Genomic DNA, 14638 nt, shown 5'->3' with positions numbered 1-14638 from the left:
GGAGCTATTTACAAGGACAGATGTGTAGATGAAGGAAGCAACTGAAAGAGACACTTGTGAAAAATGAAAATGTTAAATCCTCTTGTTTCCCTCTTTCCAAAATTATGCTCAAGTCCTTAACACATATATTCTTTACAAAGATGTGCATAAGTAAATTCCCTTTATCCTGAATATTTTATATGATTTATTATTGGTTAATATTTTCAACCATAGTGACTTGACTTGATTAATTATTTCATTAAGCAATCGTTACTCTATTAGTTGTGAAGTGATCCCATGGCTTAGAAGTCACACATTCTTGCAACAGCAGAGATAAAACATTATGCTTGAACACCCCCCATCATTCCCACCTAGCATTTCCTGTGAAACCATGCTATAATCGCACAATTCGATCACAATCATATACATAGCATGTATCAAAAATCTTCTTCAATTGAGCATGGAGGGCAATGAGCTGCTTTTTTGTGGGGTTGTGTTTTAACGAAATAAATCAGTGTAAGACAGTTCAACCGAAAACTAGCTATACCCCCATTATTCCTGCCTAGCATTTCCTACGAAACCCATGCTATAATCACGCAATTCGATCACAATCACATGTATAGCATACATCAAGAAGCTTCTTCAATTGAGCATTGAGGGTAATGAGCTGTTTTTTGAGGTGTCGTGTTTAGATAGCTCGCAATAAATTAGTGTAAGACAGTTCAACCGAAAACTAGATCGTCTGAAAGAGTGTGTTAACAATAATATAGGGAAAGTCACAAGCATGCCTCTACCCTAGTTCAATCTCTGAAAAAGGAATACAAAGAACAATTTTCGCTCTCATTTACATACTTTTGCAAAGAAATGATCATATTAATCAACCTAAACACAATTAATTTTTATTTTATTTTCATACAGTTCTTTGTTATTGCCCCCAAAATTCCTCATTATTATTATAAAATTCAACAAGCTTAATAAGAAAGCAACAACATACTATGAAGTATTAATCAAATTAAAAATAACAATGCAAATAATCAAGGCTCCCAAAATACGAAGTTTAAACTAAAACAAAATAGAATTCGAAAGAATTAAGGGTGTTAAACGACGATTATATACCTAGCGAGTAACTGATTTCAATTTCTGGAAAAGTTTGATACTTCATTTCTCAATTTGGAGAAAGAGGAAGGACGCTCTCTTTCCTTCCTGTAAGTGGTTTTATTTTTTAATTTGGGACTGGCTTTGTTAACGAACCTTATTTCTGTTCGTTAGGCGGGTTAGAACGTAGAAGCCAAGAAGTGTGGACAGGCGTTCAGCAAGGGCGTATCGGATTTTAAAGTTGAGTCATAATTTCTCCGATTTTTTTTTAAATGCATTTTTTTTTCTTGACGAATTAAATGCATTATCTTGAATTTTGCGCTATTCACATACCATGTCTAACTTTATTTTCTTACTATCAAAGTAAACATTTTCATATACGAGTAATATATCATTAAGTTAGTCGCAATGTCTATTTTCATAATTTAATTTTGTTACCATTTTTTTAAAGATGTTAATGTCAATGTTACATCTTACCAATATGTCGGTCAAACTGATACATTAAAATAAAATAATAAATAAATAAAGCGAGGGATTATTAAATTATTATGTTCATAAGAGTTAAAATCTAAATCGAATTTTTTGGGGTTAATCGGGTCATTTTTTGACAACTCTAGGAATGTATGTTTGTCCAATCTCCTCCTATAATCTCACAAAAAACTTCTTATTAATTACATATTACATATCAAAATGCGTAATATGAACGAATTAATATTTATTTATTTTTTGGGTTGGTAAGGAGAAGGGCCCTACTGGACCGAAACCCCTCACAGGTCCTCCCGACCCGGATTAGCAGGCTAGTCACTTTGAAAGTGGAGGGAAAAGGTAAAGGAATCTCCACCCCAAAGTGCCTTCAGTGGGGATTGATCTTTCAATATCTTGGTTGTGAGATGCACACTTTCCAACTAGAAGGATAAAGAGATTCGAACACCTAACCTCTTATAAGAAGAATAATTATTTAGATTAGATATCAATTTTTCATAAGTCCTTTGTAGTCAAATTTAGATTGTTGCCAAAAAAAACTTAACAGGGGATACGAGGCGAGAATCTTTCTATCATGATGTCTCAAATTCCATCTGACTTTCATTTCATACATCAGAAAGTTCACTGTATACTATGATGCTAACAGGTCTAATTGGAGAAATCTTGAGCCATGTTACAGAAGGCGCGCATGATGTTACCAGCAACATCTAGCAACTGCAAATACTCGTCTGCTCCATCAACAAGACACTACAAAACATACCACATTAAGGTTACCATAATATATTAACATAAAGCACAAGGTAAATGCTCAAGATAAGGTGAAATTAAAATAAAGTATCATTCGACATTCAGAATTCCTTATCCACAAATTGAAACAAATGCTCATACATTACGAGTCAACCAAAAAGCCTGGGCTACAACATATCATCCCACCTCCTCAAATGTTGATTTTCTGGTTAATTTAGTTTTCAGTTAAGTTCTCTAATGTTAGTTCATACAGAAATACAGCTAGATAGCTCAAATTTCTGGATAATTTACTGAGTTAACATGCATTACAAGTTTACAACTAATATCTGAGAATGTTTCATCAAATCAGCAATAATCAGTCACTACTGCTTGTCCTACATTATTTTTTTCATCTGATTATTAATTAATTACAGATATATTTTCATGTACAATAGAATCTGCAAATCAGTTTTTTTTAATTTATTTTGGACAATATTGCCTCCAATTTCTATTGACCCCTGAGTTAAATTTTCTAAGACGTGTCCCTACTGCATATGAAAGGTTAAATCCAGCTGCTAGAAAGGAGCAGAAAAGGAATCCTACTACATTCAGATTTCAGATACAGGGGAAATGCAAATAGATTTCAGATTCAGAAGCAGAAGTTGGGAAGGCACACCGAATGAGAGTCCCACACAAAGGCCTGAACATATATGACATGAAACCGAGCCATTCCAGCAACAGAGAACTATATGCAAACTTACCTTGTCTGTTTCACCCAACTTTTTGAAAATCCTTGCCTTGTGCTCATCTGACAAATCATCAGCTTCCACGATGATATCAAATAACTGGAAAATCACACAATTTGAAGTTGCGTGTCATGGAAAACATTTAACAGACAAAGAAGTTGCAAAAGAAATTAAACAGTATGTAACCTGAGAGATCATCTGGGAAACTGGATAGCCTTCTGAGATGACATTATTCACTGCTTTGTCAGCCAAATCAAAGTTACCACTCTTGCAAGCAGCCAACAAATCCTGTACAACTTCCTCCGGTATGACCTTTCAACACAAAAGAGAATTATTTAGGCATGAAAAACAGTTAAAAATATGTTGTCTGGACCCAATGTAAGCATGCTGAATGTCCTGTAGAGTGTTGAGTAGAAAATATGATTCCAATTTTTTTTTTTTTTTTTAAAAAAAAAAAAAAACTATATTTCGATGCAGAAGAGAGAAGATGATCCTTCTTACTAAAAGAAATGGCAATTGACAAACTATTATTTTCAAACTCTGTTTCAAAATAAACGCCCCACTTTGATTGGACATATACGCCAATGCAAAGCTTTAACCAATATTATTTTTAATTATCAATAAGTATAAATTATAAAAAGTTGATATTAAAAGATTATCCATTGAGATGATTCTAGCAAGTACCCACATGACTATATTTTTTTCTTATGTAGGAGTAATCACTAACATTGGTCAAAGTGGATAATGTGAATAATGCAAAAAAGTCAAAATAGGGCATTTATCTTGAAACGGAGGGAGTAGATTTCATACTCTATGCAAAATTAGTATTAGGCTGTTATGGACCAATAATCTGACTTGGTATTTCTGATTTAATAATGTAAATGAGAAAAGATTAAAGCTTGATATTATATTAAACTTGCTAATGGTTTCTTACGAAAGGTAGTAGATTTAGCCTACAAATCTCAAATTAGTGACTTGAGGTCACAACTCTCAAAAAGATTCAATCCAATTTCTGCTTATCTTTTCTTTCCTCCTCTCTCTATTTACACTAAAGCTAAAGACTCTAACCCAATAATACTAGACTACCAATATTGCCCTTCCTTAGGTTAGTCTATTACATAGGCATGAGGGAAAGTTGGAATACAGTTGACTGATGAAGAGCTGCCATAATGCTACTAATTCAAGAAAAATATTATTGAAAGTTGGCATTTGTTTCAAGAAAGAGGGAATAAATGAGTAATTGAACTACTCAAAGTCTCAAAGAGTCATCTGCAGACTACAGCTGGTTGTACAAAACTAATCTATTCATTAATTTAACAGAAGCAGTAGCATGGAATGATGAAGTTTCAATAATAAATTCATCAAAGGGGAAAAAATATACTCCAGACAGCTTACCCCGGACACACTAATCAAGTCCTTGGAGGATATGGATGATCCATATAGGCGAGCAGCTCCCTGTCACATAGAAATTTAGTCAGTTAAAAGAAAGATTAGTCATCCCAATATATTAAGTTACTGAAATCTGCACTTGATTCCAACATCATTCTTACATAATTTAAGATTTATTGTACTAATGCTTATTTCTTTCAACAAGACATGCAGAAAAATTCTACTACACAATTTTGAGGGTTTTCACTTTTCAGCAAACAATTTTTTTTTGCTTTCTAGGCCCATTTCTCTACATCAAATATTTAAGCAACAAAATATGATTGCAAGTGCCACAAATGACCAATTCATTTATTCCCAGAGAGAGAAACCAAATGCTGCCAAAAAGGTGTCCTTTCAAGGGTAGTGTGGAGGTGGAGAGCCAGGATATATAGCAGCTGGAAGCTACAAAAAGTAATAACTATACCATCATATAAACAGGGAGCCAGCAACTCTCCGAACACAAAAAAGAATGAACATTGACCAAAAAATAAATAAAAGCTTTGCAAACTAAAAACCTTCAATAGCGTCACACTACCACTATAGCCCCTTGATAATCATCAGATTTTAATGTACTCCCAGTAGTCCACTTATCAAGCCAAATTACTTGGAAAAAATAAATTAAATAACATCAAACAGTACAAACTTTGCAGACAACAGAGGTGAAGACATTATAGGGTATTCCAAAAATTTAGGATCCAAGATTTGGCTCAGTAGCCTGTTTGGTAAAGACATAGAAATGTAAAACATAAAAATTGGAGAAGTGTAAGAAAATAATTAAAGACTCGCATTTGACTTTATGATGCTTGGCAGGTTATTGACCAATGCTTTTCCTAGATGTTCATAAAACATTGAAACGCTCAAAGAAAATCAAGGGTATTTTCAAGTTTTCTTTTCTGTTGAAGTTGCTGGGGCAAAACAAATAGCAAAAAGATCATGTTACCAAACATTGAGTCAGCAGCATACTTGGACGTTTCAATTCCAGGGTTGTGTGCATTTATGATACTTAGCAGGTCATATAAATTAATGACCAATGCTTTTCCCAGATGATCACTAAACAGAAAGTGAGAAGTGACATCCCTACAGCTTAAATTTCAGCTTAAGATGCTTACAACTTACAACATTAAGTGCTGCTAAAAGTTTCTGAAAAGTAAAATACCTTCTTTCTGACATTCTAGTAAAAGTTTGAGGGATTACATTAATAATTGGTTCAACATGATGCTAGTAGAACTGAGCTGCAAGGTAACACGAGTCTAGACAATATCATAACGCTTCTAAAGTTCCTTCTTTTTTATAGGGATTGGGTGCTAAGAAAATACTCGACTTATATTACTAAGAAAGTATTCCATACATATACTCCATGTATATTACTAAGATAATACTCCACGAGCTACAGCAAAAATTATTGTGCCTTAACCATCATGTATCTCTCTATAAATAAAAGCAGAAACAAATGTTACTTCAGTTGCAACACTTGTTCGTACGAATTGTACCACACATGACCCTCGTGCAACAAAAATATCTTCACTGAAAGAAACTTCACCCTCAAATGTTGGCTTCTTTCCTTTCACATACGCCACTATATGGCTGAATGAAATAGTTTCTACAAATTCTTTTTTCTCCACAACAAAAACACATCTCTAGAATTGAGCAACTGAAGCCAACTTAACTTGGTATATAGAATAGGAAAAGGTAAGACAAAGTACAACAAGTAGAGAGAACCCAAGGACAAAATGTAAGGTCATAACGCACACTTATAAATAAATACGGCTACAACCTGCTAAGCTGATAATTCTCAAGTGAATCCAATTATGATCTTGTCTTTAACAGTTGAGAAAGCAAAAAAGCATGCTCTGAGAGGGTATTCAACAATGATTCTGAAAACTTCTCATGAAATTTCATGAGGGGCATCCCATGAAAATTTTCAAATATCAAAGCATGGGTAAAAATTAAACAATTGATAACTAGTTTTGATCATGGATGATGGATGCAACAGCCTTCTATAAATTTCATGAGGGGCATCCCATGAAAATTTTCAAATATCAAAGCATGGGTAAAAATTAAACAATTGATAACTAGTTTTGATCATGGATAATGGATGCAACAGCCTTCTATAATTCTGTGTTAAGCAAACACACTTATTTACTAACTAAATTGCTTGAAGATCCCACTAAATAAAATTTGTGGAAGGAAGGGGATCACCTAAACACCATCCTTTCAAATCACCAAAAAATGCCCAAAAAATATGTTCCACATATGTGTAGCCACCTCATAATGCAAGAAAACACAAGTCCCCATCTTGCAACTTTTAATGCACAAAATAACATCAGGGAAACTACACCATTCAGCAAACTGTAACTAGTGTAGTAGTGTTCAGAGTCAGACTCTTTAAACAAGGTCACATAAAGGCTTCAACTATATTTGGAAGATTATACATAAAGAATGTGTCAAAAATGAGTTAAATGGAGAGACTTCCATAAGTGACTAGAGAGACTCCCAAATAGAAATCCAGACAAATCCAACAATCACATTAGAGAAGCATAAGACTTTCAACACATCCATAGTACTTCCTCTGTGCTTTTTTTTTTTTTTTTTTTTAAATCTTCTCAATAACTCTAGCGCAAGTGGATCCTTTAGGAAAGAGAAAGTTGGTAGAGACATTGGTATTATTATATAATAGTATAATGTGGACCATGGTGGTGTAAGGAGGGGTGTAAGGAGATTTTCCTTTGAAAAAAAAAATCTAAAATGCAAAGTAGGAAGCTTTTTAAAAATAAAAAAAAGTACTATCTTATTAGAAATCCAATAGATTAAGAGCTCAAGTGAAAATAAAGGAGAGAATAGACACTACTACTTCTATAATCCCAATGCATCTCCAAGGTCAACAATTCAGATGATCTAGAAGAAAGCTAAGTTAGCTAACACAGCAAGCACCACTGACCCATTTCCATAAATTAAAAACGGAACATTATCAAAAGATTTATGGTCCAACTTATACATGACGCCCTTATAACTCCAGCTAGGCAGCTAGAAATGTCATTGCTCATGCGTCATTATAGCAATGCAACATCAAAATATTGTTTATCGCTTCCACACTGTTGATGCTAGTATTAAGAATTTCATGATTCACACCACAAATGAGTGGAAAAAGATATACTCCCTCCATTCTTTTCTAGCTAACACGTTTCTTTTTTTACATTTGCCAATGCACAAGTTCAACGACTAGTATCTCAAATTATCAATAAGTAAAAGTTATAACAAAATTGATAAAATGAAAGTATACATTGAGACGTTCTAACAAGAGCGCACATGACTGATTTATCATGACTATAAATCACAACACCTAGCCAAAATAGAGTTTGTAAAATAGTGTCAAAAGTAAAAAAGTGTCCACCAAAAAAGAACAGAGGAAGTATGTAACAATATAATAGAGGAATTTAGAGAAATTTAATATTTGAGGTTATTATTCCAAGGAAGACATCTAAACTAGCAAAACAAGTCCCTTCCAAGAACCCTAAAAAATGCCTACAAGTCAATTTGATAGATCTCAGATTATTGGAGCTCTTCCTAATAACTAAAACCCCATCCTGCAACAATAGGAATCTAGAAGATGCATAAAGCATCAAAGCAAAGATGTCAAAAAGGTATACATTATGAGCATTGCTCTAGTACTATCCCCATTTGTGACTTCGAGTTATTTGCAAAGGATATACAATCAAGCTGGATATTTGCAATCTTATCTTGAGCAAGCCTTGGATATGTACTAATGATTCTTTTATAACCTTAATTTTATCCTGGAGATGGAAAGTGTTCTTAGTTGCAGCACCAGCACAGTATAAATCCATATCCACCAGCATAATGTTGTTTAAAGCCACTTCTACTTCTTAATTTTCAAGAGGGGATGAACAAGTAGTTTTGCCTTACCGTTTAATAAGTCAGACTGTCAGAGATTCAGAGTATATGTAATATGTTTCTATATCGATGAACCATAGATTCGAGATCACACCAAATTCTTTAGACACTGTTCTGTCCTTTACTTTTGTAATAATTAGGTTTCTCCCTGATAAATTTTCCTTGAATTAAAACACATTCACGGTAAAAAGGGCAAAATCTGGTTATTCTCCCTTTCATTTTTTTAAGGCAAGGAAAAGGACTTTTTTAGTGCAATATTTGCGGGTTAGACACTTTGAGGGTGAGGAAGGGTAAGGGATCACAAACCTCAAAGTGCCTCTAGGGGAGATTGAACCCCCAACCTCAAAGTTGGAAGGTGCAATGCTTCTCACTAGACCAAGCTTAGTTTGGTTCTAATTTCTAATCATGGGCAAAAACAAAATAGGTAATACCTTTATGGAAGTATTCTTCAAGAATCAAGATAATATAATTTCACACTGTTATTTTTACACTGACAATAAATATTATTTTAATTAGTAATGAAAGTTTCAAAGTTGAAAATTGCAGTGGACAGATTGGAGTATCATCTAAATAATCTAGGAAGTGTCCTACTCTCTTGTATTTCTGTTTGGTTTCTTCTATACATTAATGTGGACTAAGCTTTATTCAACTGTACAATGACATGCTAACAAGTAATAAGCATGTAACTAATTAAGAGTAAGCTTTAGATTTTCAAACACAAATATAACACATACCCGCACACACATGTGTAGACACATGCTCACTTAAAAGGGAGGATACGTGTCACGGTCCGGGAATTTGGGCCCCGAAACATGCGGCGCGCTCTAGCCTTTTGGCAGCAAGAACGCTAGCCTTGTGCGGAAGAGGGGCTTGTGAGCACAAAGCAACACAAGCGGGCAATTAAATCTCAAGAGCATTCGCGTCTATTCGGGCGACGGAGTGCGGGTGGTCAGGACTTGTGACGGCCGATACTTCAAGGAGGGCACAAGCGGGTCCGAACAACGAATTCTTAGTGCATCAAGTTGGTGAGGAGGGGAGCTATTATGCATGTAAGACACAATATCTATAAAGGTCTAACAACAAACAAGCATAAAAGCAAGGCAACACTTGGTAGAAGGATTTCATTCAATCATTCACCCTCTAAAGAGCTTTAATTAGTCATGCATAGAATCCCTAGTGAACACTGAACTGACAGAGCTTTAATTAGTAAGGCTAGCGTTCTTGCCGCCAAAAGGCTAGAGCGCGCCGCACGTTTCGGGGCCCAAAATCCCGGACCGTAACAATATGAAATATCACAAGACCTCATATAGATTGATGCATTAATAGCATGCACGTGTATTGACGTGTTGATTTATGTAAATGTAGGAAAAAGGTAAGCATTTCAATTTACCTGCAAGTATGTAATGGCCCGACGAAGATCACCTTGTGATATGGAACTCAAAGTAGTAAGTGCCTACATAAATCACAGATCCTATAATCAACATTGAGTAACGGATAAAGAAGTCAAACTACAAATTACAGGATACTGATAGATACCTGAGAATCCAGATTGATGCCTTCTTCTCCACATATATGCAAAATTCGACTTTTCATTATGCCTTCCGGAAGTGGTTTAAATCTAAACTTGGCACACCTTGAAGCCAGAGGCTCTATGATCCTGCAATCACCATAGAAGGATCTTGTTATTAAGTTCAAATAGTACAGAATCATTCACATGTATCCGCTCCCAACATCAGCTTAATAAGTAACATTTATAATCCTAAAAGTGAACCAGTGGACCACCGTTGCTCCCACCTAACTATCTTCATAAGCATCATGCACTAGTGCATATAGGCCCTTCCCTACAGGCTCTAGTAACTTTTCCTCACAAAGGCTTGGCTGCTTGGCTCTATAACTAATGTCAGAACTATAGTAGGCTTCTTCCTCCAGTCCCATCCAATAGAGGAGCTACTTCTTCTATGGAAATAGAAGCTAAAAAAGATTAGTTAGACTTAAATTCATTCGAGGTATGGTTAAGAACAGTGGAATTCTACTTTTCATCAGATACATGAATATGCTCTAACTTATTCTCCAATAGGATTGGTTCACGAAATAAGGAAGATAATTGAATAAACAATATAAACATATACTTCCTCTGTTCTTTTTTAGTTGACATCACTTTTAACACTATTCACATATACGAAGTATTACGTAGAATATTCATATGGGATCTTGTTAGATTTGTATTGTTGTATAGTTTTAAAATATTAACATGTTATGATGTTAACTTATTGACAATTAAAGACATTAATGGTTGAAGTTTTACATTCCAAAAGGTGATAAAATTAAAATGTCAACTAAAAAAAGAGCAGAGGAAATAATAAGATTGACGACCAAGAATCTCTAAATAAATAAAGAAAAAAAATGAAGTTGATTTTATGAATGAGCAACATGTTACATTTACGTCCATCAACCTTACAGGCTTACACACTAAAATATAAAACTTAACTATATAACATAAAAATTTATTCAGCTATAGACGATATAACCTATAATTAGGGTTCATTATTATTTAGCATTTAGGGGTCTTAGCACATAGGAAAAACAAAAAAATAACCTCTTCAGCTGTTTCTTACGATGTTATCCATTTACCTGCTTCGGTTAAAGAGTGCACTGGGGGAGATTATTAAATAACAAAGCCCACAAAATGCGGGGTTGGGGGGTGGGGGGCGAAAAATAATAAATAAATTCTCCATATTAAAAACAGCGAGCAGAAGAAACAAGTTAATAGACAGTGATGGGTAAACAGTTAAACATGCAGAAGCCTCTATTAGAGAGCACAGATGGAGGACTGGAGCATTAATCAGAGATGAGAAAAGATAGAATCTTATTCAGTCCATTCTTTTGAAGAAAATTCCAATATCTTGCAGCTTACCCTATAGAAACTAAAATTGCATAGTTGCATTAATAATATATGTATTCACTCATAATCTACATCCTGAGACCTCCTACACCAAAATGCCTATCTTAAAAACTATTAGCCAAGCCAAAGACAGAGCTACAACCAAATTTGGGGTACACTAATATGAAAGTTATGGGTCAGTCATGATGCAATATGAAACTGCAGTGAACCACTATTGAATTCCCACATACCAGAGAGGTATCGTGCAGTAAACAGATATAACTTATAGTACAAAGAGACTAATCTATGAAAAGCACACCTTGGGTTTGCCCAAATTGAGCCTGATATTATACACTACTTGAACCTCTACAGAAAATATAACTTATAGTACAAAGAGACTAATCTATGAAAAGTAAACGAGCAAAAAATGCAGCGAGATTTTACAGAAAATACCAGAACATATAACCATAATATGACACGAATAGACTTGACCCACCTGCTAATATAGTTACAGATGAAAAAGAATCTAGTAACTTTGGAGTAAGTTTCCATTGTTCGACGCAATGCATTCTGCACAGAACAATGATATTGAGTAACATCATGTAATAGGTTTATAAAATAATATAAATTTGAAAATCACACCTGAGCATCTTCTGTCATGGAATCTGCCTCGTCTAGAATGATAATTTTATAAGGTGGACAAGGATAACCCCTAAAATGTTTCAATTAGAAAATCAGGCATGTCTTAAAACATAAAAGTACGTAGATGACTACATGAGAGAGAGAGAGAGATAGAGAGAGTGCAACAAAATCAAGACATCCATTTAAGCTCATGGTCCAATTCTTTACCCCGCTCGTTGTGCAGAACCTACAGCAACAGCAGCAAAATTTTTTATTTTGGTACGAACAACATTGATGCCACGATCATCACTAGCATTCAACTCAAGCACCCTGGACTTGTAAAGTTCGGGCCTGTAAAATGCAAAGCAACATAATTCCAACTATTCAAGCAATCAACAGTGAAAACTCCAATTGGATATTAGAATTATATTCACAATGCTGCGCCTCTCATTTCAAACTAATCAATCTATCATCTTGTGATGATCAATAGACCGAAAGCATTGAACAACAATTTCCTGTATTCTATTCAAGTATCCTGGCCAGAGTTGTTCTTTTAGACTGGGAATTATCACCCTATAGTTTAATACGGAGTACAACATTGCAAAATAATGCTACTAAACTATCAAGTTGCCTTAACCATTTAACTTCCATGCCTAAAATGTTATTGGCGACTAGTCAATCCACATGCCAAAAAAAGTGAACACGACCTCAATCATGTTATTATTTATTTATTCTTACAGTAAAGAGGACCCTAACCCAACCTCAACTCTCACGGTTTTTTTGGTCCAATATTTTCAGGTTAGGCACTTGGGAGTAGAAGGGAGGGTAAGGGAACCCTACCCCCAAGCACACCAACTTAGTAAAATTCAAACCCTAGACCCCTAGGATCTAAGGTAAGTTCCTTATCAAGTGAGCCAACAATTTATTGATAGCTCAATCATGTTATACTTCAGCACTGATATGCCTAAACAAACTCTCCAATAATCTTTTAGCACATGCAACCGGTACTACTTCAAATAAATCACTCAAAAAGATAAAAATCTTAAAAATGAGAGCAAAAAAATCAACTTTAATATACATCTTAAATACTAAAACCTAAATAACTTCATTCACCCAATCATATAATAAAGTAATCAATTTTCCAACAATATTTTGTGAAATTCAGAAAAATACTCCATCATACCCAAAAAGCTGATGAGCAATGGCAAGAGCGGTGGTGGTTTTTCCGGTTCCAGGTGGACCATAGAATAGCATATGAGGACACTACAACAACCAAAAAAATGCCAAAAATTAATCAAAAAAATGGGAAATTAATTAATTATAGGGTTCATAGATATAGTGAACAAAATTCAGCAGCAAAAATTAAAAATTGAAATTGAAATTCGATTACATTGGTGGTTTCGAGGGTGTTGGTAAGAACTCGAATGACTTCATCTTGGTGTGCAACGTCCTTCACTTGCTTAGGCCGACTGAAATTAATTTACAGAAATACGAATTCAGAATTTGTATAAATTTGTAAAAAATGGAAGTAAAGAGAATAAAGTGGAGAAAATTTGCTTACTATTTTTCCACCCAAGGTTGAGAGCTCTGTATCAATGGCGCCATTCTCTTGTCTCTATGCAACTCTTTCTCTCTCCTTGCTCTCACCTTGACACCTTCCTTCTCTTTTCCCGCTTTTTTTGGAGCAATGAGTAAACTAGCAAACAAAAGGGAGGAGAAGATACCAATTACAAGTTCTCAAGACTTCAAGAGGGTTTTTAAATCTTTTCACAATCGTCATTGGGGTAAAATTGTCGTTTAAATACTTTTGGGGTTGGAGTACGTTAGATTAGGGGTGAGTATGGGACAGGTATCCATACCGTTAGTATTGACGATTCGGATAATCGATAACAAAGCGAACCGATAATTTTAGGTACTCGAACTGTTCGGGTATTCGGATTTTCGGATCGGTTATCGAATACCCAATAAGATATCCAATAATGATAATTAAACTTGATAATGTAGTTATTATGATATCATTTAACATTAATTAACAACAATACCACATGATCTTGACCAAATTATTTAATAATATTACTAATCATTGATATTATAAAATAATTGTGAAGTAAAGTAAGAGTTTAGATTTTGGAAAAATAGATTTAAGTAGGAAAAAAAACAAAAAATTGATTATTGAATCGGATCGGGTAATCGTTAATTTTAAAATAATACCCAATAATCATACCCGATAACAAATTATCGGAATGGGTACCCGAACCATTATAGTTATTGGATCGGGTACCCTAACTTTCGGAACGGTTACGGATTGGGTTTTCGGTTTTTCGGGTAGTTTTGCTCAGTCCTACGTTAAACGGACGTTTAAATGAATTTAATTCATTATTTTCTCTCTCCTCCAACAATAGAGCTTGGGAATTCTTCAACAATGGAGCTCTAAAAAATCAATGGATGAGGGAAAACACTTACCATTTGGGGATCATTAGCGGAGCTAGTCTAGGTCTTGGTAAGACAAGTGCCTTAAGACACTCCAAAAAATAAGTTTAAATTAGTTAAATAGAATACAAAACTCATATCAAGTTTCCAGCTACTAGTAGTTGGATGTTACAGCTTAAGTTAGCCTTTGAACAGATTTTGGCGGAAAATTTGGCTAGAAGAGTTTGCAAGCTGCTTTTGTCATTTTCCTAATTGTTAGGAATTAAGATGCTTTATTAATTTTGTTATTAGCTTGTGGTGGTAAGAAGAGCTAGCTAGCTATATAGCTTAATTACTTAAT

The 14638-nt window shown here is 34.5% G+C and overlaps 1 protein-coding gene across 1 annotated transcript; it reads right to left on the bottom strand.

Annotated features, from left to right (window-relative positions):
- Window positions 1-2016: 2016 nt before the first annotated feature.
- LOC110689786 (replication factor C subunit 2-like) lies at window positions 2017-13638 on the bottom strand. The gene is made up of 12 exons (XM_021866592.1): window positions 13430-13638; window positions 13259-13337; window positions 13052-13131; window positions 12097-12219; window positions 11890-11959; window positions 11744-11817; window positions 9903-10023; window positions 9757-9819; window positions 4425-4484; window positions 3216-3341; window positions 3045-3128; window positions 2017-2304 (listed from the first exon to the last, which is right to left on the bottom strand). The coding sequence occupies exons 1-12, from the start codon at window positions 13471-13473 to the stop codon at window positions 2206-2208; spliced, it is 1023 nt and encodes a 340-aa protein (XP_021722284.1). The 5' UTR covers window positions 13474-13638; the 3' UTR covers window positions 2017-2205.
- Between the last annotated feature and the right edge of the window lie 1000 nt (window positions 13639-14638).

The sequence above is a fragment of the Chenopodium quinoa genome, unplaced genomic scaffold, assembly GCF_001683475.1.
Source record: "Chenopodium quinoa cultivar QQ74 unplaced genomic scaffold, ASM168347v1, whole genome shotgun sequence".
Classification (NCBI taxonomy): Eukaryota; Viridiplantae; Streptophyta; class Magnoliopsida; order Caryophyllales; family Amaranthaceae; genus Chenopodium; species Chenopodium quinoa.
Note: the sequence above shows the minus strand (reverse complement) of the source record. Positions and strands in the feature narration are given on the sequence as shown.